Source organism: Rhea pennata, chromosome 1 (genome assembly GCF_028389875.1).
Source record: "Rhea pennata isolate bPtePen1 chromosome 1, bPtePen1.pri, whole genome shotgun sequence".
NCBI lineage: Eukaryota > Metazoa > Chordata > Aves > Rheiformes > Rheidae > Rhea > Rhea pennata.
The window spans coordinates 91837983-91864926 of NC_084663.1; the positions used below are offsets into that span (position 1 = coordinate 91837983).

A 26944-nucleotide genomic window follows, 5' to 3' on the forward strand; every position below is an offset into this window, starting at 1 on the left:
TGGGGAAGAGTTTGCCTTGTGTGAAACCTAAATCCTTTGTGCAATGTATTGTGCCAGCAAGAGCAAGACACTTCATCCAAAGAACTCTCACTTTTCTATGTATACAGCAGAACTCCTGCTGTGTGGAACACTCTTATTGTAAAGCTTCAAGGGACTGTTACCACATTGTCCATTAAGTGTTGATTTCTTCCAGTTTCCTTTGGACATTTTTCAGTGTATGTGGTCTTCCTTTGCTTCAGTCAGCAGTTCTGTATTTGCACAGTGACCTAGAAAGAGCAGTCCAGTAAGGAGCCCTCATCATTGTCTGGATTGAAATGACAGAAACGCAACAGGGGCTGTTCAGAGTGTTTCCATTACCTCTGTAAACATCTGCATGGCTGCTGTCACATTCATTTGCAAAATTGTGTTTACTGAGATTCTGAAATTTTACTTCAATTCCAACTGCAGTTCCCTTGACTTTGCGTTTTGTCGTGTCAGTGCAAAGATGTTTGCATGATGGTTTACACTGAGGAATCACGAGTCCTGTAGTATCAGCAGTTGTGACTTAGGGGGCAAATATTTTTGCACAGGTATCCTTGGTGCTTGTTGAGCCTCGAGCCTTGCTTACATATATCTCAATCTTTCAGCCATGAAACAGAGGCTGAACAATTTCAGCTGGTATGAGCAATGCGTCCTCAACTCCATTATAGTTATCATGTGAACAAGCCATCGTTTTTTTTGTGAAGCACTCATCAAACAGTTACCAACAATTGCCAGAATTGTTTCAGAAGCTCCTGAGCAACGGTAGGGGGGATCTGCATGAGATATACTGCTTGTGGCTGGATGTTTGATCAGTTTGATGTTTTGGTGTCTGAGTTTTTCTTGTTGATTGAATAATGGCAGAAAGATGGGGCAATCTGTAATTACAGCACATTCAGGTAGTGAATATTCTTCCTAGTGGAATATTTTGTGTGTGTATGTTTGTCAGGGATATGCAGAGAGTTTGTTTGAAGTCAGAGTGAGAAGCTTTTTATGGAATTTTTATTGGTGCATATAGTCTGTTTTGTACATCAGGAATGAAAAAGACCTTGATTTTTTCCAGACTTCCAGAGGTTCCAATCAGTTTCAGACCCAATATCTGCTTTTCTACTAGCTAAAAATTCCCTTTCTCCTCACTTGCTGCTTAACAGACCCTCTTGTAAGGTATTCTTCTGCCTCTTAGTACTGCAGGATTGCCCCACCTAGTGACAGGACAGAGACAGAGCATGTAAGCACTCTGGCGTTACATTCTCTTAGGTGATTGCTTGGTGTCTCCCAAGCACGTTCTCAGTGTTAAAATAATCTCTGGAATTGGGAGTATGAGGGAACTTTCACCCTAGTCCTACTAGCAGGTGACTTTCTGCCTTTCTCTCTGGCATAGTCTTTTTCCTCTCTCACTTGGGAGTTTTATTTTAAAAAAAATAATGTTGACAGCAGAGACCTAAAATATAACTATCTCTATGCCACAGTATATATTTAGGTTTGGGCCTCCTACTGCTGGCAAATTAACTTTTGGGTGTTGAGAAGTGTTCTGTGGGGAGTGGAAGTGTCCTGTGTTTGTGATACAAGGGGACTGGATTTAAGGACCCTGCTAGGCTCTTTCTGTCATGTAAGTCTCTGTAGATAAACATAGGCAGGAGATGATATAAGAATATGAGCCTCCTGCCAGCGCTGGTTCTTGCGTTCTACTCTGCAGAAAGTGGAGGTTTTTTTTTTTTTTGAATAGGGACCTCAGTCTGAACACTGCTTTCACTTTGTATTGTGTTCCTAATAATATCACACAAGAGACATGAAATGCCTTTGATCACAGGGAGTAAACGCCACCAAATATTCTTCTTCCTGCAGTTTTTTTCTTGCTACATTAAAAATTCATAGGCAATAGCAACTTCTTCTCTTCAGGGCTTAGCTACATCAGCAGATGGGGAGTGGGAAGAAATACTAGAGGATATCGATGGACAGAACAGGGGTGTCTTGACAGAGCTGGAAGCAGTAGGAATTTACACTTCATTTACTTATACTAGGTCTGTCTGAGGCCAGTTAGACTCACTGTTTGTTCCTCACTTTAATGAGAAATTAACTTATTGGAAAATTGTTGTAATTCAGTTAAATGAATATGAATTTGAAGGTATGCCTTAGTTTTCATGTTTGCTTTGTCCTTTCTTTATTGTGCTCGTTCTCCAGCCAAAAAGCATTTGCTGAGAATGAGGGTGAGAGGCAGACTCAGGAGGTAAAATCGTAGCCCTACTGAAATCAGTTGCAAAGCTCCACTTGATTGTACCAGGGCCTCTGCCCATCAACATTTCTGACATCTCAGATGCATTTAAAGCCTTGAATGGGGAAATTCTTTGAACTTTAGGCTCCTTCTCCCTCAGGTCTTTGTCAGATTTGGAGGTTATAAGGACTTGTGCAAGCAACACCCTGCATTTGGCAGCAGTGTTTTTACTGTGCCAAGTCTGTGGAAGGCTTTCCTGTCAGCTCTTTCAAACCATACACTAGCCATTCATGACTGTAGGTGAAAGTAGTTGTCCTACTAGGAGCTCAGAGGCAAGTGCTGGAGTGACCCGAAGCCCTCTGTTGCATGAATTCAAGCCCTCCCTGGATTCTCACTTAAGTCTGGCAAGTAGAGAGGACTTTCTTGCTGGGCCTTGCAGACAGAATAGGGTGAAAAGACCTTATGGACTTAATGCTTTGACTTAAAACTAATCAGAGATACGTATCCCCTTGGGACTCCTAAAGTAGCCTCACCCACAAATATTATTTACAACCGATATCTTGGAGTTCCCTTACCAGTCTAATCCTATTATTATTCCTATAATTAATGAAGTGAGGAAACACTCAGGGCTCCATCTTGTCGTTAGAAGCTTTCTTTGGGCTTTTTATTTCATTACTCTGCTTCAGTCTGATCCAACTGTAGCATTTTTTTTCACATCACCTGCCTTTGTTAAGCCAGCTGCCAGGGTGCTCTGTCCAGTGTGTTCTTTGTCCTTCACTCATCTCTGCCTGCAGCAATAAGCTAGCAGCCCTTGATATAATTAAAAAAATATATCGGTATGTTATATAAATTAAGAAGCTATAGAAGTGTCACTGAAGACCACTGAATGATCCACAAATCCCCTGGGGTTTCACAGGAAGCAATACTGCAGTTCCTGTTTGAGTTACTGACTCTTTGTTTCATACACCACAGCAAGCTGCTGGAACTAAAAAGTTTCCTGAGCTGAGCAAATTTGTCATCACAGAAGTGGGCTCCTGGTGTTTCAAGGCCTGAGCCTGGCTCTGACAGGTCAAGTTCCCACATCTACTTATGACCCCTGCCATCTCCTCTCCTGCCCCCTTCTCCCCAGGAGAAGACCTGCCTACTCTCACTGTTGCCTGGAAGCTTGCATAAATGCCCTACAAGCCTCTGCTTCAGGTAGTCGTTTCAAGACATGTGGATCACTTATCTAGCCCAACTTTAGTAGCATTGCAAGCTAGGATCCAGAGAAGAATTTTTATTCCCTTAATAGATACTGCTTTATCTCAGCTGATTTCAGGTATATCCACACCTGGGTTTGTTTTTTTTCTAACCCAGTTGATTTAAATAGGAATTTGGATTAGATTAAATCAGGATGGTTCTGAGTCCAAGTTATCCTTCTGCTGCAAGTAAAAAGCCCACAGGCTGTACAGCTGCACTGCCGCTACATCTGAGCACAGGACTGTCACAGTTCCCTGCAATGGAACCAGCTGCTGGAATCACCACCAGCAAAATCCTCACTCACCTTGAGGAGCCACCCTATGTGTGCACATCTTGGTCAGAAGGTCCTCTGTCCTTTCATCTCATCATTCTTGCCCCCAACCCTTTCCCATTCTTAGTCTTGAACCCAGAAGTTAACATCCTTGGCCACATCCCTAAGAGACAGTGCTACTAATCTGCCATCTGCCAGATCTTGTTAGAGGCTATTGAAAACACCCTGCTCCCCTCCCTGGCTCCAAGTGTTGGGAGTTCATGACAAAATACTGGGCTCTAGAAATTAAAGTGGTACAAAGAGAGACTCGAACAGGTACAAAATTGTATTTCAGAAAGAGGGTTTCTATCAGCAGAAGACCCTTTAAGCAGAAAATAAAGCATGATTAGATTCAGTGGCTGGATGTTAAAGGAATTCAAAGTTTGTGCTCAAATAAGGTGAAAAATTCTTAACCTCCGTGGTAATTAACCACTGAAACCACTGACGTAGCATAGATCTCTACAACTGGGGAGTGCTTAAACCGAAGCTGACAGCCTTTCTTTGAAAATGTGCTCTGGTTCAGCCACTGGTTGTGGCTTCTTGCCAGAATCAATGGGAAAGTTTCTGTGGATTGGGGTTTTCAGGCGACTGGAAAGGATGATCAGAGAAGTCCCTTCTGGCTTTAAAACATACGAATAAGACTATGCATGACAGACAAGACACGGGTGCAACCTGAGAAAGGGAGAGGAACTTGAAAACATCGGGGAAAGGAGATAGGAGAAAAGAGCAGAAAATAAGTGTGGGATAGGGGGAAAATGCAAAAGCGTTAGAACATATATGTCAAGTGGATAAGCAGGCTCTAACTGTAAACTTGGTGATGCAGAGATTTCCCTGACCTTTGGCCCCTAAAATAGTACCTTTTGAGTCTGCCTGTGGGAAAGTTGTCCTGGCTTGTCATCTTGAAAATCTGTACATTTTAGGAATGTTTTCCTCATTTTCAGACCTGAATATGGTGAAATGATATGAAGTGTTTTTTCAGGAGCTTGAATTCAGACAGGTCATGGTTTCAGGAGGACCCTTCTCCAAATTTCTGCATAGAAATTTATCTCTGAGTCCATTGTGTCTTAGGCTTTCTGACAGTGCCTGCTCTCCTGATAGCATCACAAATCTTGAGAATTTTTCTTGTCTCACTGAAGGCCTCAGTTTAAAAGTTTCATGAAAGCTACGTGGGAGCTTCTGTAATAGACAAGGAAATGTGCAGCACAACAGCCTATTGCACTCTATTCTTCACAATAAAATTAATTCTCTGGTGATGATGAATGGGTAGCATGTATTATTTCAGCAAGAGTTGGGAGCTCTGTTCTGAATCATCACTGTCAGAATGATTATTCCCATCCATTAGTATTGTGTTGAGAACTCCACACCAGAGCAGGTCATCGAATATACAGCAAGGCTCAGCAAAATGGGTTTTACCACCTCTTAGTTGTATAGGATTCCTGTCTACTGTGATCGCAACACCCTTTGCAATTGCTAGACAGTCATTTTGGGGCCTGTTAATGAATGTGTTAGAAATATATCACAAACTTGCCTGGCATGTTCTGTACATCGTGTCTTGCAGGGAGTTTTATTATTGTAGTGTTAAATCACCTTGCAGTCTTCGGTGTATTATCCTCTGAACGCTGTTGGAAGTTAAGGGCATGTTAGGATCTCCACTATGAAGCTGGAAACTGACACACCCAGAGAGATTGAGGACAATTTTAAATAGTTAAACTAGGCATCTGTTCTGAAGTGCCCTCAAGAGGAGATTATCTCTCTGACGACAGAAAGGGCCTATGGAGATTAGCTTTCTATGTGAATGCCTCATTAAGTGATCTACCCAAAGTAACTGAGGAAACTAGGGCTGAAGGTCTCACAAAGTCCTCCTAGAACAACTCAACCACTGGATGATCTTTCTCTTTGTATGTTGGGAGGGACTTTTAACTACTCTAGCTTCCTCCTGCATAGTCCATCCTAATTACTTGTGCTGAGGGCTGTAAATATTCACCAACATTAGGAGAAGTGTTTTTGGAAAACATCAGTCCTAAGCATACAGAGGTATTGCCTTTCCAGACATTCTTATGGAAGGATCTTATGAAAGCTTTTAAAGAGCTTTAGGGTTGAACCCTTGCTCCATTTGTCTCATCAAGTGTGTTACTTGACCTAAGTGAAGCAATGATTTCACTCCTAAATACATAAAAGAAAAGAGATCTTAAAGTTGTCTTTAGGGGAAATGTGGACTGCTTGTCCAGATTTGTATGTCTAGCTCCCATAGTCACATTTGAAAATATAGGTCTACATACCTTCTCCATCTAAGAAATGCCAGAAAACTGGAATCAGGAGATGCCAGAGAACTGGAATTTCCCTGTTTCTTATGCTATGAGCTGACCTTTTCTGGGAGAACAGGTCATGGAGCTTCCTACTGGGGCTGCTGCCTCATCCAGCAGTAGCAAGGAGCTTGGCTCACAGCTGTTCAGCAGCAATGGCTGAGCAGCATGGTCTGCTGTTGTTTGGATGTGATTTGATACTCTCTGACAAACAGCAGCTGTGGAGCCCGGTTCTGAGGTGTCCTTAAGAAAGTTGCTAATTATATGTGATTTTCAGGGAAAAGGAACTGCCACACTCTCGATAGCAGTGATTGCTTTAGCATTTGTTGCCTTTGTAAGACTGGAAAGGCAACTTTTGTTATAACTAAACTCTGTTTCTCATTCCTCTGCAAGTAGGAAAGACTTGTTGCCAATGGTTTTTTAGTTCTGCAAGAACTTACTGTGGTAGCAATCAACAATTATGTTCACAAATCAGTTGCAATGCTAATCCTTTAATGCCACATAGTCATACCATGCTGAAAAAAGATACCTTTGGGGCTGCTATTTTCCTCCTCTCCAACATTCAGATTTAGTCTATAGCTAAAGGTGAAACTTTCTGAAAAGGCTAAGCACAAAATCTCTTTATCCAGTTGAACAAAGTTTTCCCTTTCGAAAGTGATAGCACTGTTTTTTTACCCACACAGCACAGAAGCAGGTGAACTTTGAGACTCAGGCTCTCATGTTTAGCTGGTGGAAATCAGCATAGCTATTTTGACTGTAGTGTTGATATGTCAACTTATGGCTGTTGCAAACCTGGCCTTTGGCCTCTAAATTGTCTGCACTGAGGCATATGGAGGTGATCAATTTTGAAGCCAATCGATGGCATAGTAACAAGGTTACGAATTGTTGAAAAGCAGCTATTGTTCTTGTACAATAGAAAGTTCTGTTATAGCTCAGTAGTTGTGCATTTTACCATCCACAGTTATGATCTGTCTGTGAATGCTCTTGATAAACTGAATTCTTCTATCTAGTTGAAGGTCTTTACTTCAGAGGAAGCTGCATTTTGCTGCAGTACATGTCCTGATGTGTGTCTCAAGTCTAAGCTGGCTCTGATTTTAAGAATGAAAACCCAGGCTAAATATAGCTTTGCAAGATAGTCATAAAAAGGTGGGTTTTTTTTTAAATAATAGCACATGCTGGCATTATTACTTCTTGCATTACCACTGTCATACACATATATGAATAAGTGGCATGGATGTTCCAGTCAGTGCAGGAACAAGTTTGGTAAACATCCTGCCCTCAGCTAACTTGTTCTTTTTTCAGTTTTATCAGGGAAATGTTCACTCTTTCCAGCACACTTTTGGGCCTAGTAAAGATGGAGGCTACTTTACTAGGCAGATCTAACTAAAGGAACGGACTTGGTACATGGTAACTCTATGTCTGAGGAGACAGAGACTTACCATTCAACTCTCATGTCTTCCTTGATATGCCTGTAGAGGCCTTTGCTGTGTTCAACAGAGAGCTTATATCTGGAGATACAAGCTCCAGATACAATGGGTTGTATCAGGAGGTGACTCCTCATGGCAGTACCTGCCTCAGCCTCAAAAGAAGCTGAGAACTTTTTTCCATCTCTCTCCTGGCAGGGCTTCTACTCCTATGGCTGCCTGCATCCCAGGAAGCAAAGCAGAGTGAAAAGTGGCTGCATAATAAAACAGAATGTAATAGTGCTCTTGCACAACAAGGTAGAAATCAGTAGCTGCATGTGTATAGGTGGGATCTACAGGTACTGGAAAGAAGAGGAAAAACAGAGGTCACCATTGCCCTGCCACAGTCTGTCAGTCTTCCTCCTAGTGCAGGGAAACTCCTTAGACCCTTTCCTGTTCCTCTCTGTAACCCCTCTGCCAATGCAACAAAATTACACTTAGTCTGCACAGCTGAGATGCTTTCAGCAGGCTCTACTGCTTGAGTGCAGCAGTGTATCTTGGTTAAACATGTTGTATACCTCACAAAACATTATATGTTTTCACTCACCATTGCAAATACCCTTAATAACGTCCCTTAAGGCTTGTACTCTCCTGGCAGAACAGTCATACTGTCACCTTACTTAAAACTATCACTTGGGCCATGAAAGAGTCTGGAGATTTGTGTGAGCGCTTCTCTTTCATGTTTATCAGACATGCTTTTTCTCTGATTCCAGTGAGATTTGGGAACAGGTCACCAGTTTTGGTTGGGCCAGGTTGATAGTGACTGAAACTCAAGTGACACAAGTTGCCATTCTGTGGCTGTTTGTGAACTGAGCCAATAAGCCACATTTTGGCTCCTAGAAGGCAGTCATTCATAGAATTATAGAATCGGTAAGGTTGGAAGGGACCTCTGGAGATCGTCTAGTCCAACCTCCCTGCTCAGCAGGGTCACCTAGAGCACGTTAGACAGGGTTACATCCAGGCGGGCCTTGAATATCTCCAGAGGAGGAGACTCCACAACCTCTCTGGGCAACATCCCTGCCCTCTCTGGGCATTCACATCATACCATTTACTATTGCAGCTGACATAGCTTTTTTTTTTTTTTTTTTTTTTTTTTGGTGGACTGCAACTTGCCTATAGACATCTCAAATGCAAAAAAAAAAAAAAAAAAAAAAAAAAAAAAAAAAAGCCTATGCCTATCTGTGGCCAGAGCCTGTGCTTATAGCTCCTGATGACTCTCCATCAGAAGCAGATCACACTTAAGGCTTTCATGGTATCAGTACCCAAGTAGCTCAAGAACTGAGCTGTGGCACAGGTAGTCCTGGCCGAGGTAACAGTCCCACTGCATCGCAGCACTGCATACTTTGGTGCAGGCTACCTACCTGGGGCCAGAATCGATGGTGTCCACTTTGGCCAGCTCAGATGCCCATGCTGCAGTGTCTTTGGCACATTTCCTTCAAAGTCAGGGAGAGCAAGGCTAGCTGAGATGTGTCTGCATATGCTGCTGTTTTCCTTCCAGCTTGCAGGCAGAATCATTCTACATCCACAGCAGGGAAACAGAGACACCTTCCAAAATGGGTCATCCAAGCATTTTTGTCATGTCTTGGGTGATGCTGTACAGCCTGCCCTCATCAAAGTGTGTTGCTCTATGCTCTGTTCCCTTTGGGCAAGGTGTGTTTTAGCACTGGGGGAGGAAGGGGGAGTGATGTGCTTGGTACCTGAGGAACTGGACTCATACTGCCCTATCGATTCCTGTATTGCATACTGACAATATTTAGTCAGTCAGGCTGACCCTGCCAGCCTTGTACCTACCAGGAGTATTGGTAAATGACATTAAAAGATGTCAATATGGGTGTGCAGTACCCTTTTTCTGATTGTTTACCTGAATTTTACCTCAAGATTTTGGAATGTAAAAAGGTTAAAATGCAAACCTGCTGCTTCTTTGTCTGCTTCCAGCAGGGGGAGATGAGTCTAGACAGTTATTTCTTCTGGGAACACAAAAAAAAATAGATTTATTTTACTCATGAGGCTCTCTCCTAATGAGCAGGATTTGTGTGATTCCTGTTTGTTTGTCCATTTCCACCGAGACAACAACTTATTTTCATTTCCATACACTTCTAAAAGCAAATAAGATTTATCAATTTTGGGGGCTTCCCCCCCCCCCAAGGACCATGAGACCTTCAAGGGAATTTCTTCCTCATCTCTCTATTTGTTATAATGATTATTATTATTAAATTTGTATGCTGCAGTAGTTCTAACAAGGACCGTATAAATGTCTAAGTTGATGAGGACCACCCTGTTACTTCTACCTCAGTAGAGAGCAGACTCAGTGTGTGCTACAAAGACCCCCACTTTGCTGGGAGACATGCCAGGTGTGGTCCCATCTCAGGTCAGGATGTTAGCAGAGTCGAGGGGAAGGTTTCTACTCTCCCCATGAGACCTCCTCTGTAATTCTCTGTATAAAACATATTGGTGCCACTTTCCGTGAACTATATTTAACTAAGCATTAAATTTAGATTTAACTGGATAGTTATTGCCTCCTAAGTAAATACTCTGAGATAAGGAAATATTTAGTGAGCTCTAGCAGTTGGGTGGCAGATGCTTCTCGCATTACATAATAGTTAATCTTCAACAAATATGTCTTCCTTACTCTACTGGCATTTAATTAACATAGAATAGCTCCTATTAATGTAGATGAAACATACGTAAGAGAGCCTTGTAAAAGAGATCCATGCAACACCTTGCTTTGCGAGAAGGTTTTTATCATTGGTAATTTCACTTGTACTAGCTCTCATAACAGTACTCACACTGTGGCACGAGAGCCTGAACAAGAGCATGAGTGTCTTCTTGGAGTGCCCATTGCGCTGCCACCTGGGATGCCAGGAGTGTGATCAGAGACATCCCGAGGATGGCTTTCTCTGTGCCTTGTGCTGTCCATCTCCTTCAGTCAGTAGCCTGACTCACTGTCTGCTAGGCTGTCAGCAGTGCAGATGTCTTCAAAGCAATACCCTCGGTGGGCCAGATCTCTCTTTGCAGTATCTTGGGTGCATCCAGCATATGGATTAACCTCCAGCTCCTTCTTTTTGCTCCCCCCTCACTGGTCCCATCCACACATATTTCCTATATGGGAAATATCTGACTCTCCTTGTCCCCTTGGCTTGTGTACAAAGCACTTATCTCATTTTGCCACTGCTGCGTATGACACGGGAGTAGTGGTGTCATGACCTTAGCCCTTAACTCAAGGCCCTTTAACAACATGAGGATTGTTTAAGCTTTCCAAGACAGCACTGCCTTTGCATCCCAAGGCTGTGGGGGCTCATTTCTGGGGGTTCAGAAAGCTACTGGATGCGTTCCTGGAAGAAGAAAATCAATTGAGGGCCATTAACTACAGAGATACTGCCACAGGCTTGGGACATGCTGTAGCCACAAATCACTGGAAATTAAGAGGAGTGCTCTGGGGCAATATCACTGCGTGCTTGCCTGGTGCTTATGTTCGTCCCTCCTCGGCATTATCCTTAGACTGTGCTTGGAGACAGAACGCGGGGTTAGATGGACCTTTGGTCTGATCCAGTGCGGCCATTTGTGTATAAAACCCGATTAGTCCCTTCCTGCGTGCGCATGCAGCAGTGCTGTAACCGCTCAGGGCAGCAAGAGTTGCCCTCAGCTTTTCTTATGCCCACTGCTCTGGAGCCCCTTCAGACCACGTCCTCCCTCCTCGCTGCCCCCTTGGCCTTCGTCCCTTCTCCCGGCCCCGTCGTGCTGCGGCCAGAGATCCGGCGGCGAAGCGTCCCCGGGAGCCGCGGGCAGAGGAGAGCGGGGAGGGAGGAACGGCAGGCAGGCATCGGCGGTCAAACGTACGGCTTCTTCCTCTGCGTTAATTTAACCTCCCTGCGCCGGTGCCCGGTGGCGGCGGCGGCGGGCGAGCTGCGGGAGCGGTGCCGGGCGGGCAGCGCTGCGGCGGGGCGCGGGGCTCAGCTGCGGGCGCTGGCAGCCGCGGAGCACAGGCGGAGCATTCACACCGCGGGCAGCTCAATACCAGCTTTGTCTCCCCTCCGTCCCTCCGAGGCTGGGAAAGGAGCGGGGGGCAGGGAAGGACGGAGCCCGGAGGGGTGGGAGGGAGGAGCAGCGCGGCGGGGGGGAGGGGGCGTGCAACTGTTTATCTGCGGAGAGAAAGTCCGAGAGGGGGGAGAAGCAAGGTTTGAGGCTGCAAAGGCCGTTGCCAAGACCGTTTCCTCTTTAAATCCGCTCGCTGGTGGTTTCGGGCCGCGCAGCCAAGTTGTTCGCACTTTTGGCCGCAGCTTCGCGGCCCCCCGTTTCCTCAGTGTTCCCTTGAATATTGCCCGCGTCTCCCCCCCGCCGGCCTCTCGACCCCGCGCCCCGAGCCCCTCTCTCCTTCTGCCTTCTGCTCTCCGCTTTGCTGTCCACCTCTTCTTCCAGTTCCCTGATCTCCCTCCCTCCCTTTCCTTTTTTCCCCTCATCCTGCTTTTTGCAGCCCCCCCCCGTCCCCTTCCCTCCCTGCCTTTCTCCCCTCGTCTCTCCCCAGCCCTCTCGCGTCCCCTCTCCGCGCTGCCGGTGCTCCCCTCCTCGCAGCCCCCTCCCCACCCCGCCACCCCCGAGTCCCCCCGAGCTCCCCCGGGCCGGGCCAGGCCGCGGGATGAAGCCGTTGTCGTGACAGCCGCGGGGGAGCGATGGGGCCGGCCGCTGCCCCCGGGGGGGGTTGGGTGGGGGGCGGCGGACAGCGGTGCTGCGGGGGGCGCGGGGTGGGCTGCGCGGAGGGGGGCGGCCGGGGCGGCGGCGGCGGCTCCGGGCCTCCCTCCGCGGCCGCCGCCGTAGCGCCGAGCTGCCGCGCTTCGCAAGCGAGGATCCCTCCCTCCCTTCCTCCCTCCCTCGCTCCGCCTGGGAAAGTGGGTTAGGAAGGGAGCTCGGTGCTCAGAGACTGCACAGCCACGCACTGGAGCAGGACCGCCCGCACGCGCGGCGCGGGAGCGCAGGACTCTTGTTTTTCCTCTTCCTTTCCCCCCCCCCCCCCTTTTTTTTTCTCCATCACTCCGAACAGGTTGATTTAAAAAAGAAAAAAAAAATTATTTTGCTACCTGACTTTTTCCTCTTGTTTCATTTTGATCTACCTTTCATACACACACACAGTCCTCTCTGTTTTTTTTTTCTTTCTTTCTTTCCTTTTTGACTGAAGGTTGTGCTAAGACTTTTTGGAAAGCCTTTAAAAAAAAAAAAAAAAAAGGAAAGCGGTTAAGGGGAAAGAAGCCAAAAACAGACTGAAAAGAGCAAGAGAAAGTGGCAGCTAAGAAGGACTGTGAAATCGCCTCCCCTATCTGGGGCTGTGGATCAGAGACAGAGTTGTACATTATTATTATTGTTTTTCATTCTACATCTGTCCATCTGTGTATACACGTCCAGAGAGAGACGAGTACTGACAGAGAAACTCAACGAGACCAGCCATGGTAGCAAGGGCTCAGCCTGATCGGAAGCAATTACCACTGGTCCTACTGAGATTGCTTTGCCTTCTCCCTACAGGGCTGCCAGTCCGCAGCGTGGATTTTACCCGAGGCACCGATAACATCACCGTGAGGCAGGGGGATACAGCCATCCTCAGGTAGGGCATTTTGTCAACTTTTCCTTGTCTATATCTCTGTATCTGTACATACATACTTGTAATATAATATATATATGTGCGTGTGTGTATGTCTGTGTGAGTGTGTGTTTTTTTTTTTTTTAATCTCTTGAACTGCAGTAGCAGTGGCTGCTACAGCGTGGCTCTGCATATGTGTTTGTGCTTTAGTATCAAAAATTGCAAAGCTTTTGAAAGCCTCTTGCCACTACGCTTTTCTGTGTATAGTGCTCAGGATCAAAAGAATTTCAGTGGGGAAAGAAGAGCTGTTCGTGTTAGCCAGCACTTGTAAATGTATGTTTTCCACCAGTCCTGCAGTATCAGTAGAGAAATGGAAAAGGGATCCAGCTGTGCTTGCCAGATGTTCCATTGATCTTTCCCTACTTCTTTTTGTACCTGTGCAAAAACTTTATCCCTGGTGCTGCCAGAACTCTTGGGCAAGTTATTTGGGAAAACTGTTCTTTGGGGAAACTCTGGCTTTTAATTTTATTTATTTATTTTTGAGCACAGAAGGGAAATGGATACAGTAGTTGAAAGGCTGGTGAAAAAAATAGGCTAACAACTCTAGTGTCTGTGAAGCTTATATATCATTCATGGTGTTAGTTTCTTTGCAGGGCCAAATAAACGGGTGTGTGCGGTGCCTGCATATCTGAACGTTTGTGCTGAGGGTGGCTTTGCACACAGAGCCTTTCTCACTAGTAGAGTTGAGCGTTACGTTTCTGCTTTCACTGTGCACGTTTTTAAAAGGTGATACCTAGACTGCTTGGAATTTCAGTTAAGAGAGTCCCAAATAACTCAAATCCAGTCACCTTTTTACTATGGGCTTCTTTCTTGAATTTTGCTTTGCTCAACTTACCTGCAATAACTTCCCTTACTGAGGGAAAATTCTCTGTGTGTGAATGTGTGTGCACACAGTATATTATGGCTATAAAACTACTGGACGCAATTTAAAATAAGTCTGTAATCGGTATGAGGAGCTGATAGTGCACAAACCCTGAAGCATCAAGGGAGCAATTCCCTAGCAAAGCTAACGGCAATGGCAAAGTTTTCTTTCTCTTCCTGTGAAATAAATCCTGCTAGATGTCACCATGTGCCTGCTACATGATCCCCTGTGTACTGCATCCCTCTCGTTTAATGACAGAGGGGTTTGTGAGCTAGTGAGATGGGAGCAGGGAAGAAGGATGCTAGAAGAGGGATGTGTGAGTGTGTGTGTGTGTGTGTTTATGTGTCGCTTTTCTCAGCTCCTGTGTGCTGGGTTGTTTTGATCCTGGAATATCCGTTCAGCAGCTTCCATTCCCCAGCTCTCTAGACTTGTTAACTTGCATGTAAGATTTATCCACTTGGAGTAATAGGATTTACAGAGTAATTCATCTGCCTTGCATATGCGATAGAAGGGTTTTAGATGCAACACGGAAAACATCTAACAAGGGGTGTTGCCTCTGACTCCAAGCTCCTCTCTCCTCTCTCCTCTCTTTCACTCAGTAGCGATTCCTATATCCCATTAACCCTTTTTTAGCAGGATTCACAGCTGACTTTATCCCTGCCTTAGCCCTTTACTTTGGAGAGGCAGTTCAGGCAGATGTTTGTCGGCATATGTTTGTTACATACGGCAGCAGACAAGTCATTAAACTTGCTTGCCCAGCCAGGGGTCACTGGATTTCTATTTCCCACTTAACCTTGGAGCCTTTGAGTTTATCTAGACACTGTGTGCTAAAGCTGCATTTGCAGCAGGGAGAGCTGAGTGGATGGTGGAGACGGTGTCTGCATGTGCGGCGCGTAAAGCATTTACAAGCAAGCTGAATAAGGGTACATGTGAGAGTGTTTTTGGTGTCTGTGTGTGTGTGCATGTGCGAAGAGAGCGCAGCTTGCCAATGTTATGTCAGGCCCTGTAATAAAACATCTCGATGAGGTGATCCAGCTATGTCAGCCAGCTGTGTGCCAAGTGACACAGTTCACAGGAGCAACACACCTCCCTGTCCTATTAGTGCTTGTCCCAAGCAGTACAGCCTTCCTGGCAGGGCACGTTTCTGTCAGAAGTGACTGTGGACAGAGCACAGGCTCTCTGTCCCGCAGCCTGCCTTCCTGAGCTGCTGCAGGAGATCCAGCAGGTTACATGCTTTTTCTGCCTCCTCGGAAGGGCAGTTGTCTCCCCTCCATCTGCCTAGGACTAGCCCCATGTTGCCTGCGGTGTTTCACTGCCTCCTTTGGATCCTCAGATCCCTATGTCCAGCCCACTTTGGGTCCTGTGAGATGACATTTCATTCGCACAGGTCCAAAGCAAAGGAGTGTTTGCTAGTTCCCCCTGCCTCTATTTCCCCCATGCCTCTAAAACATAACTCATTTTAAGACAGCCTTGTGTTTAAAAATCTCCCAGCATCTCTCTCCGCTGCAGATCCACTAGTGACAGCACTAGTGGAAGAGCTGGATGGGGAAAAGCTATTAGGTGATCTGTTCTAATGCTGCTCAGAGCAGGTCTCTGCCTCCATAGAGAGGTAAGAGATTTCTTTACTGAGATCATATCACCTGTCTTTGCTTTGCATCCACTTCAGAGAGGGCAGGGGGAGCATGCAGCAGCAGGTTACCAGCACACAGTAGCTCAATCCAGTAGCTTGAAAGGAAGTGAAAATGTAGGAGGGAGAAGGAAGGGCGTGAATTTGCAGAGAATTAAAGGCCCCACACATAGTGATAATAGAACTTCCGACACTTTGTTAATGTAAATCGTGGTGCAAATCATTCAGCAAAGCACACAAGACAGGATATTCTAACTGTTTCTTCTCCTTTATACATTTGTATATAGTGTTACACTTGCAGATAGAAAATGAGTGGATGGATTGATCTATGAAGTGGAGGAAAATAGTTTCCCATTAGAAGTCCTAATGTCTCTAAAGGAAGCCACTCCTCCAGAGTTTCATCTGCTTTTGGTACCTCAGAATAGAATTATACTGGGAAGTTTACATATGACTTGTTAAAGCTATGGCATTTAAAATATCCCCCTGCTATGGACATTTTTAAAAAATGTTCCTAATGCTATATTGGCTTATCTCCTAAATACTCTGGCAGCAGATTTGATCCATTTGTTGGCCTTGCTGAAGGTTGATGACTTTTAGTGAGTATTTGGCATGGGGACGGTAGTCAGGGAACTGCAGAGATAGAGAATAAAAATAGCGTGTGATAGACTATCCTCAGAGAAAAGGCTAATGATCAGCTCCTTAGAGTAAGGTTGAAAAGGGAGGAGGGGTCTGGAAGCTATTGCAGGTGAGAAGGGCCGAGCATACATGCTAGTGTTTTGTCCAGCTACAACCAAGAAAATAGAGCAGGGTATTTTAAACACGGTAGACCACAGACTCCATCAGGGTTGTAAAGGTGTGACTTATTTAGTTTTTTTTTTGTTTTTTTTTAAGCCTGCTTTCAGCAAGTGAAGGACAGTGTGTCTTATTTTGATGATTGAGAGGGAACTGTGTGCTAGAATTTCTGGATCGCATTTTTCTTCCAAGATCAAAGTCATGAGGTTGTTGGGTTTTGTATAGAGTTTCTTTGCTTGACATGAAAAGAAAATCCCCAATCAACAAAAATGCAAACTCCAAACTAACCATAATGGGGGGGGGAGGGACTCAAACCCAAGTCCCAACCTCCATTTTTTTGTCTATGTATCTAAATGTACAACCTCACTGTGTCAACGTTTTTCCTGAATGTAGAAGTGCTCGCTGAAGTGCTGAATCCAAGATCTGCTCCTGTCTTTCTCCATAGCATGGGGCCATGCCATACTCTTTTTTCCAAATAGAGATAATTACTGCTGAGCTCTTCCATAAGGCGCCTTTGAGGATTTATTAGCTGTTTTGGTGGTGTTTCTTAAACTTTTGTTCCTTGCCTAGCACAGTAGGAAAAAGGACTGGGCTCTGTAGGTGCTCCTCCGATACAAATTGATGAAAGGATTGTTGTTATTATGTATTAAATATGAGGTGATGATTTTCTGATCTCTGTGACTTTTTGTCCTACCTTGCTGAGCTCCTTGGGGTTTCCCAGACCTCCAGAATTTGACTCCTCAAAGGAGTCTTTTCTCCAAAGTCACAGACATCTTCTGTGCAGCTCAGTAAAATTTGTCATTGCCCTTTGCACCTCGTGGAGCTCATCCAGTCATGCATCACTGAGTGGCTTCACTGCATGAGATGCTGAACCATCCAGTGCTGACAGAGTATGGGAAAAAGTAAGCTGTACTCCCCTACCACCCTCTTTCCTCATCATTTTCTTTACAAGTATTGGCTGGGGAAAGGCAGGCACCCTATGCTTTATTCCTAAACTTTAGCCTTCATGGAAGAAAGAGAAGGGATACAAAATAGAGGTACATCAGCTAAATAGAGACACAAGCAATAGTGGAGGGCAGCTACCACAAACCAGGGAGGGAGAAAAGTGTGTCTCACTGTCACATTTGACACTTGCACTAGGTTGGGGGCAAAATAGTGGTGCATCCCATGTGGTAGGAGAAGATACCTGCACTGTGTGGGGGAGGAAATGGCCAAGCCTGCTAGGGACCATTGTGGTGGACTCACTCCTGCAAAGTGCCTTTAAAGCACTGTTTCAGGGGCTTCAGTGGGACTTGCAGGTTGCCCAGGGCTTTAGATAGTCCCAGTACAAGGACAAGTTTGGCCTTTAATCACTTCTGAAATGGAGCTCATCATTAACTGGAAACAAAATGGGTCACATTCCAGTCTCAGTCTGCTCAGTTGTACTAGTACAAATCTACAAAAGCCCAAGGACACTGCCAGAAAAACTGCATTTGTCTTTGGGGCATATTGCTGGGGACTGCTAAAGAGGTACAAGTGACTCATGCAGGGCTTAAGCTGCGAGTGCTTCTCAGAGGATGCTCAGCCCCTTGGAGAACTGGGATCAAGCCAAGTTCAGAATCCGGCTCATTGTTCTCAAGTTTTTTCCAAGCATCAACTTTTCATCAAAGATTAAATCAATCTGATTCTGCTGCAGAGGAAAACCAGCATTTAACTGAATGTGCAATTTCCATTTTTACCAGATCTTTTTAAATAATGTGAAGTTCTGGCTTGATAGCATGTATAGGAACTTTCATCCTAATGGGTAATTAGTTTCTTAAAGTTACATATATCAAAGGATAGACTAGGATCAAATTTCCAGCAGTAACAACAACGTTGTTGGTGTAATCTTGTAATGTAAGCAATTCATGCAAACTCTGTTCTTTGCCTCCTAGTATTTTACCGATACTCTACATGTGGAGCTCTGTTTGAGGACAAAGGCACCTCAGGCAAAATAGCAACACAGCGTCACAACAAAGTTTATGCCCTATGCAGTCAGCTTAAAAGAAAAGTAAAAGCAGTTCAGATTACACTTATAATTAGCATTTGATTTGTAACAGGAAGCACTGAGCTGAGCCCTTTGCTAGAAATGAGAATAGGCACGTTCAAAGGTATAATGCTACATAATAATATGGTCCTGGCAGTAAAATTGTAACCTTGGTTATTAGTAGTATTGTTGTGGCACTTAAAGGCCACCACTAAGATGAGGCACCCTTTGTACTAAGTGCTATGCAAGCAGAGCGTAAGGAAGATGCCCTATTCCACACAACCTGCAGGCTATTAGCTAGGACGGGCAGAGGCTGGGGATGAGAAAGAGGTGCCCAGAGGTGAAGGGGCTTGCCCAAGGTTGCAGAGCAGGGCTTAGATCAACCCAGCCTGCTGACCTATCCATTAGTTTGGAGTTGCCTCTCGGCTCAGTGATGCAACAACCCAGCGAATGCGACAAACAAGGTTTCCTTAGTATGTCCTTATCTGCATTGGTATTGACTGCAAGACCCAGATGCGCTTCTATTTTTTCTGGTATATACAGAGCATTCGTTATTGTGTGTGATGTACATATGTAGACAAGGGGTGTCAGGATCTGGCAAAAGGGCCTGTGCTCTGCTGGTATTTCCCTTTTTTAAAAAATACTAAAATATAAAAATAAATGTATAAATGCAGTAACAGTTGATGTTGCAAAACTTCCAGGTCTGGCAGCAGATGGTGCCATTATATGAAGGCATGCATGCATGTGTAGATATGTGAGTGTGTGGGCATACATGCAATAAAAGGCATTGTAATATGTACATGGTCAAAGGCTGGAGATTAGCATCTCTCCTCACATACTTACATGTATACATACAGTATTTTTATGTAGCATGCCTAGTGGAGAGAGAGGACTTTGCAATACAGTATTTCCTGAGAGGTGGGACTAATACGTCACAAAGAGAGGCTGAATGGATATTAAAAAAGATGAGATTCTTTTTTGCGGTGATATTATGTTTATTAACACTGTATGTACAGCTTGCATTGAGAAAGGTGGAGGAGGAGAGACAACATCAGACTGTGTAGCTTTAACCTCCTCCCCTGAGTCTGCACATGCACTTCAGTTTGCAGCTAAGTACCATATGTTTTCCTACTTAGTTGGCGTTAAAATTTATATAGCAGTACGTGTTACCTGAAGTGTCTCTGAGTCGGTACCTCTTCTACTCTGCTGTCTTCCCCAGCAGGTCATGAGGAAAGACCTAGTCTTAAAATAGCTTGCAGTTCCTGGAATTCACAGTCTCTTAACTATAAGTTTTCAAAATATATATTGCATGTATCTGCCCTTTATATCCAGATACATAGGCATCTGATTCTGATAGAGCTGCAGGGCCAACTCAATGCTGATGCAGCTGCGTGTCTTTAGCAGGCTTGCAGCATGAGTGAATTTAGCTATTTTCATTGAAGGTATCTAGTTGTGTTGTCCATCAAAATTCATTTTGCCTTGCATGAACTCTCGATCTTCTGGAATAAGTGCAATGAAGGCCACAAAGGTGAAGTTAGAAATTTACTGAGTTTTCTTTTACTCCTTTCTCTCTGAAGAAGAAACGAATGTGATTTTCAGCTGAATCTGACACCAAAGCATTTGCTTCAGGCTTCAGGCACATCTAACATGTCTGGTTTTATGGTAAGTAATGGGAACTAATAACAATGAGTTTCACCTCTGCCTAGAAAACAACTATTTCAAAATAATCTGGACAGCCAATATCCTCTACCCATGTGTATTTCTGCAGATATTGTTCGGAGCAACTCAGTTGGGTGGAAGAGGCCCAGTGTGACACTCAAAGTGCCCCTATTGTGCTAGACCCTCTGCAAAGAGCAGAGAGGTAGCCCTGCTGCAGCTCTATTGATTTTGTTGGAGTTGGGCTTTTTTGGCCAGAGCTAACTTAATGGAATTGAGTCTGAGCCCGTTCAGACTGGGCTGGAGTTCAGCATATACATCGCAGTAACGTATCTACATGAGGAGGTCTGTGCTTGTGTGTGCCTGTGTGCCAACGCATATTTCTCTACACTTGCTTCTATGTGAAAACAAAAAGTGTATGTGTGTGCTTGTGCAAACATTCGTATACACTTCATAAAGTTGCCAGTGTTGTATGCCCGAGAGGCAGTGCTGCCTGACATACAGGATAACAGGCTGTTCGCTTGGAGATCTACATGCCGTTCTGACTTGGCCCTCTGTAACCATCTGTAATGCTTGCAGCACGCTTTCTTGTGAGCCTGTGTTGCCACGACTGTTAAGGAAAAAAGGCAACAAGCAAAGAAAATATTAGCATCTTCCTTTTCTGCTGCTCAGTGGTTAACACTGTAGTAGGTCTGGCTAATACTGTGCCTTTCAAGTAGGAGCGGCCTGCACCACTTTCACCACTGAAATTTGCATTTCTGTGGCAAAGGGAGAGAGCTAAAACTTGAGAGGAGCAGAGAGGTTCCTTGTCAACACACACCCTCCCACCTCGTGTGAGAGACAAGACGTGATCAAGCGTTTTCTTTGCACAGACATACTCCTTAGATGTGTTCCTAGAGGAGCAGCAGATTTGCAAGGGGGAAGGAAAGGCTGAGAGCCTTCGGGCTGCCAAAGCATTGCTGTGGTGTGAAATGGCTGTAGTCACACTGCTGTGCCACTGCCACTGCATCTACCTCACTCTGGGGTCCCCCAGCACCAGAGTGACCACATTGGAGACCTACTGCTGTCTCTGCCCCAACGCAGTTTGACAGCTCTTAGTGCCTCAGTGATGATAGTGTCTCAGCAGTGATTACACTGCTGCTTTTTGGTTTGGGAAACCAGCAATGCTGTAACCAGGAATGCCCCTGGAGCTGCACGGCAGCTGCCTTTGGTTCTCTGCTTTCCCACTCCTCTGTCCCAGACCAGGCATCCATCCTTGCATGAGGGAGACTGTGACTCCAAGCTCTGCATCCGTTCTCTTTTCTTGCCTCGTAGTGCAAACAAAACCCATGTTGAAATCCACTGGTAGGCAGCATCCATGACTTTGAATAGTAAATCTCTTTCTCTCTCTCTCTCTCTCTCTCTCTCTCTCTCTCTCTCTCTCTCTCTCTCTCTGGCTCTGGCTCTCTCTCTTTGTTATTAAGCTGACAGGCACTTAGCCAATTATCCAGTTGTAGTCTCAGCTGTATTTATGGTGGAGGAAGAGACAATGCACACTCCTCTTGTCTTCAGGGCTTCAGCTGAGTCTCCCTTGTGTGCTGTAGCGTTTTCCCCTGTGTGAGCTGCTTAGGACACTCCGGGAAAGAAAACAATGAAGAAGATGAGCAAAAGAAAGGGAGGGGGAAGTGGAGGAGAGGAAAGAGGTCTCCCCCACCTAAACCAGATGTGTGCCATAACTCTCATTGTTTGCAGTTGTTTTTGTGTTCAAATTTGGCAGAACACGAGTGCCTTTGTTGCAAACGATCATGATGGATGTGGAATGCGATGGCTGTGGGCTCTCACTAAGTCTTTTTGGCTGTGACAGGGCTAGAAGTCAGAAACTATGCGGTGATAGACTGAATCTGTGCTTTAAAGTAAGGGGGCCATATGTACTCAGGGACACTGTGATTCTGTAACTTAGGGCCAAGAGCCACAGCTAATCCCCAATGCATTTCACCTCGAACATACAGCCTGTGTTGGTTCGAGTGTTTACTCCAAGCAGCAAGATTTAGGCAAATAGCACTGAAGTGTTCTGTGAATATTTTCATGAATGTTAAAAATGAATTCAGTTGGGCTGCAGCTGTGCTTCCTTTGTGTGCATGTGCCTCTTTTTTTTTTTTTTTTTTTCCTTCTTCACCCTTGTGAATAATCTGAGTGGCTGAGCTTTGCTTGCCCTGGCGCTTATGGACAGAACATTTCAAATGAGTCCATGGATGAGCAAATGAGGCTCTCGCTGCACCTTCCGCAGCTGGGACTTTGTGGCTGCACAGATCTGTAGGCACGTGCACCCCCATACACATGGCTACTTTTTTTCTATCCCTGTGTTGCTCTTGATATATATATACATTTATATACATACAAACATATATACATATAAATATATATACATATACACACGCACACACACAAACATTTACATATGTATATAGTTTATCCTATATAATTTGTAGGATGTTGCTTGGGGAGTAGTGGACATGTTTCTCACAACACCTTATCAGAGCCCTGGCATAAAAGCAGTTGAACAAGTGCAACATGGAGCTGATCGCAGCTTGAGCCACAATAATTTATGTGCATGTGACAAGAGAAAATTACCTTTAAACTCTGCACCCCACCAATCAATCTTACAGCAGCCTGTTTTTTCTAGGAAAGGTGCCTCAGGCCAGGTCTATCAAGCTCAGAAAAAGAAAGGTTGAAATGTTCTAACATCATTATCTCTTTCTTTGCCTTTCCTGGAGAGGAGTTAGAGTAACAAAGCCTGGCAGATTCCTCACCAGCTCCTTAATAAAGCACCCAATTCCTAACCCCCAGCCTAGATTCCCAACAGGAGTTGGTAGGACTTTGTCCGTGGTCAGGCCATGTATTCATCTCTTTGGGAAATGGAAAGCAGAGAACATCATGGAGGGGACAAAATACAAGTAAGCACATTGGAATTTAGAAGTGCTCAAAAGGGGGAAAAATGTGACTATATGTTAGCAAACCTACTTAGTGACTGCAGGTAGCTCAGGGACTTTACAAAACCCCCATCTACCCCAGGGCATCCTCTAAACCTGGAGAAAAGCTGGATTCAGGGAGTGATTACTCTCTGGAAATTGCTGGCTCCTCTCTGTGAACAATAATATAATAACTATACGCAAACTATAATACAATATGGTATAAACCATCATCTCCTTCCCTGCAGCTACTGAGCAGGGAGCTAGTGCTAGCTGAGGCAGTTGTTTATGGGGACTCAGTGCTGGGGGTAGGAAGATTTAAGCCTGCCTCTGTGGATGAGCAGAGGGCATGTGTGAGACACAGTTTGGGGGCGTTTGCTCCTCCTTTTGGAGCAGATGGGTTTATTAACAGGTCAAAGGACAGGGGAAGTTTGAAGCTCCCAGGTTCAGGGCTCTGATGGTGGAAGATGTGGAGAGATGGTTGCAGTCCCTTTTCCCATCTGCCACTCCCTTGCCTTCTGCACGCTAATTAAGTGGAGGTGGTCTTTCTGCAGCCCCCTGCCATTTCTCGGACAGCTTCTGTCCCCACAGCCCCCGCTCCTGGCCAGCCCTGCAGTTTCATCCTTGCTGCCCTGCAGCTGGGCTCTCATCCCTGACAGCAGGTTGAGGATCCATGACCCCACCATCTACTCATCTGTCTTTTTAAATAGCCCATTCTGGCTATGCTGGTTGCCTTCCCCAAGTCATCCGTTTCTTTCCCCGTCCTGTTGCCCCATGCCGCTGACCACTGGGCTGGCTGGCAGCACAACGGGGGGCCGCCTGTACGAGTGTATGCAAGAGGCAGTGAGCCACTTTCCAGATCCCTTTGCCATGCCATGGAAAAGTGATGCACACATCAGCACCAGCTGTACGGATGTACATATGTGTTTGCTGTGTGGATTATGCTGCTATTCAATTGAAATCACTTTTGAGTGTGACTGGATTGAGATGGGAGTGCTGGCTGTGTTTGAAGGCAAGCCTAACCCTTGCAAGCAAGTCCAGTGTGAATAGCTGGCTTTAGATCATGCAGACCAAGGACTTTGTGATAAGAAGCTAGGGAAAGGCAGCCCCCTCTATAATGACACCCCCTTTCAGCTTTTCCAGTAATGGCCGTTTTCTGAAAAGGGCTTCTGGTAGTACTGGTATTGTGTTTATCGAAAAACAAGGCAGCAAGCATAAATAAATATAGACAGTTTGCTGGTCTTACCTGTGTGCTACATAAAGCGTCCACAGTTTTGGATGATTAACTGTTGAGGACAGTATGTTTGGGCAGTACCCCTTATGGTGCACTAAATACGGCCATCAGTAATGGGAAATCACACCCTAATGAGAGACACAAAAGGTTACCTCTTTCACTGGCTAGACTCACAGGACCTGTTTTTAGAGGAGAGTCCAGGGGCTTGCTTATACCTGATGATTGCTGTCACTCAAAGTGTGTGCAAAGCCTTCAAGTGGTGCACATGCAGCACCTCATTGCCTTCCATCCACTGCCACCTTGACTTCCCTTTGCTGCCAGGACAAGAGAAGGGGCAGAGTTTGTATGCAGAGGTTTGTCCATTGAAGGGGGATGGATAAGCTCATCAGAAGGAGAGAGGTGGAATATCTCTCTTGCAACAGTCTCCCCTCTTGCAACTCACCCCCAGCTCTCTGCTTGGCAAGCTCCCTGATCCAGCCTGCCACCTTGCTTGATGAAGCTGTCAGTCACATCTCTTTTGCCTGCTCCATCTTCTCTCTTTCTCACTCTCTCTCTCTCCCCGCCCCCCATTCTCTCTCCCCTTGCTTTCTCTGTCTCAGTCTATCTCCTCCTTACCCCTTCTCGATACACACACTTATTCCTGACACCAGCTCCCTCCCCATCCTCCTTTTCTTTTTCCCTCTTTGCTCAGCTCTGATCTCCTTTAAATTTCTCTCCTTCCTGGACCTGGGTATAAGGATGGAAGCTAGGGGAAAAAAAGAAAAAAAAAGAGAAAGAGCGAGAAAGATGGGGGAGCACTGCAGAGGCTGCAGGGCCCTGGGTCCTTCTGCTGTAGCTCATAGTGCAGGCTCTGAGCTCCCTCGCTGGGCACAGCCACTCAATCAATGCATTGTATTCAGACTGGGCCTGCTGAGTATTTCCAGTGTATTTATTTTCTGTTCCTACACTGAATGCCTGGTTCCTATTTGTCCTGAGAGCTCATAGGAAGGGAGGGGTGTAAGGGGGCTGGTAAGAAGTGAGGGCTGTCTCACCAATAAAGCTCATTTTCTTCCCAGCAGGAATGCAGTCGGATGCCTGTTGCATCTCAGTGCTCTGTTCTGCTTTTAATTGCAGCCCAAGTTGGAAATAGAGTGGAAGAAAATCCCCTTTGCTACTGGGGTAGTTGTAGGCAAGAGGTGAGACTGCAGGTTCATGAGCAAAAACTACCTTTCTGCTGTCAGCAGAGGAGAAATGCTGGAGTGCTTCCTGAGCATGCTTTGGTGCTCCTGTTGGAAGGAAGCAGCTGGGGTCTTTTTTTTTCCTCTGTCATATCTCCTTCTTAGGTGAGTGGTCTGATACTCCTGCAAGATGTTGACCTGGGTGACCCAAGCTGTTGGGCTGCAGACCTGAGCTTAGCTTGTGCAAGTGGCAAAAACAGATGCATATAAAAGACAGTGATGTTTCAGTCTTGTGGAAAGTCCTCAGTGCTCACAGTGCCTCTTTGAGCTTTAAGAAAAGCAACTAGTCTACAGCTAGTGAGTTCTGATCGTCTCATCCAAATTTGTCTGTCTGAGGAGGGGCTTGCAGGAGGGCCTTTGTAGGAGCTCTGGAGACAGCCCCACATGTTTGGCCTGTGACCACAAGATTGTCTTACTTAGAGATAAACTAAACCAGCTGCTGGGGTAGGGGGTTTCCTCAGTGCTGGTCTCCCTTTATTATCCTCCTTATGGTAATTTCTTTTTGTGAGACTGGGAATCTGAAGTCTTTGTGGCAATGCACACATCCTGACTAGTTTTACACCTCAGGGAAACCTCAGATTGGCATCCATAATCAGGAGCAGAAGGAGCTGCAGGCAATCTGTCTTCCTAACACTGCATTAAACTTATTTTAGTTCTTTCGACTAAATATCAAATTATCTGTCCACCCACTCATTCTCCCCACTGCATCAACTGTGCTTAGTGATGGGCCATCTGTAGGACTTTCACCTGGACAAGAGGGCCCACAGGGGTTCTTACGTAACATGCTGCATGCGTATTCATTGGCCTTTAGAGTGGCATTTCTTCCCTTCCTCTTCTTCTGGCTGTTCTCCAGTACTGGCAATGAGTCAGAGGCATGCAGGTCTATCCATTTGAAAAGTGTGCCCAAGGTGGAGTAACATGTGCGGCTTCCTTTTTACCTATGTTGGGGGGTGATACTTAAATGCAGGCTAGATGAGTCAAGGACCTTGGACATGATCAGAGCAGTTAGCCTTTTAAGTAGCATTTTTTTTCTATATTGAGCTCAAAGCGGGAGCAACATCCAGCTCCCAGAGGGAAGAACATGCAGCTCGTTTCCTGGCATCATTCAGTACCTCACTGGATGCCATGTTGTGTCCTGCTCTAGCTTGCCTCCCCCTCCACTGGCATTGCGTCCCTGTTCCAGGGATTGTGTTGGCTGCTTGCTGATTGGTGTGTGCGCTATGAAGTAGAGCCCTGGATCTATTTGGAGGTCTTTATGTTTCTAGAGAGATACGCAGTCCAGAAAAGAGTAGTGGGAATGATCAAAAGTCTAGACAGCCTAGTCTGTGAAGGGAGATGGATGGAAATGAGGTTACTAGGCCTAAAAAATAGAGGACTAAGAGTGAGATGATATGATAACAGCCTGTAGAAACATAAGAGGTAAAGGAAAGGA

At 45.4% G+C, this 26944-nt stretch overlaps 1 protein-coding gene across 3 annotated transcripts in view; it reads left to right on the forward strand.

Moving 5' to 3' along the window:
- LSAMP (limbic system associated membrane protein) overlaps positions 1–26944 on the forward strand; it is a 1028143-nt gene that overhangs the window by 693946 nt on the left and 307253 nt on the right. For 2 of the 3 annotated variants that reach the window (XM_062571871.1, XM_062571889.1), the window contains exon 1: positions 12863–13135. In XM_062571871.1, coding sequence (XP_062427855.1) covers positions 12981–13135 — 155 coding nt within the window. In that variant the 5' untranslated portion in view covers positions 12863–12980. Of the gene's footprint in view, positions 1–12862; positions 13136–26944 lie in introns of those variants that run through there. The other variant, XM_062571880.1, reaches the window with a different exon arrangement.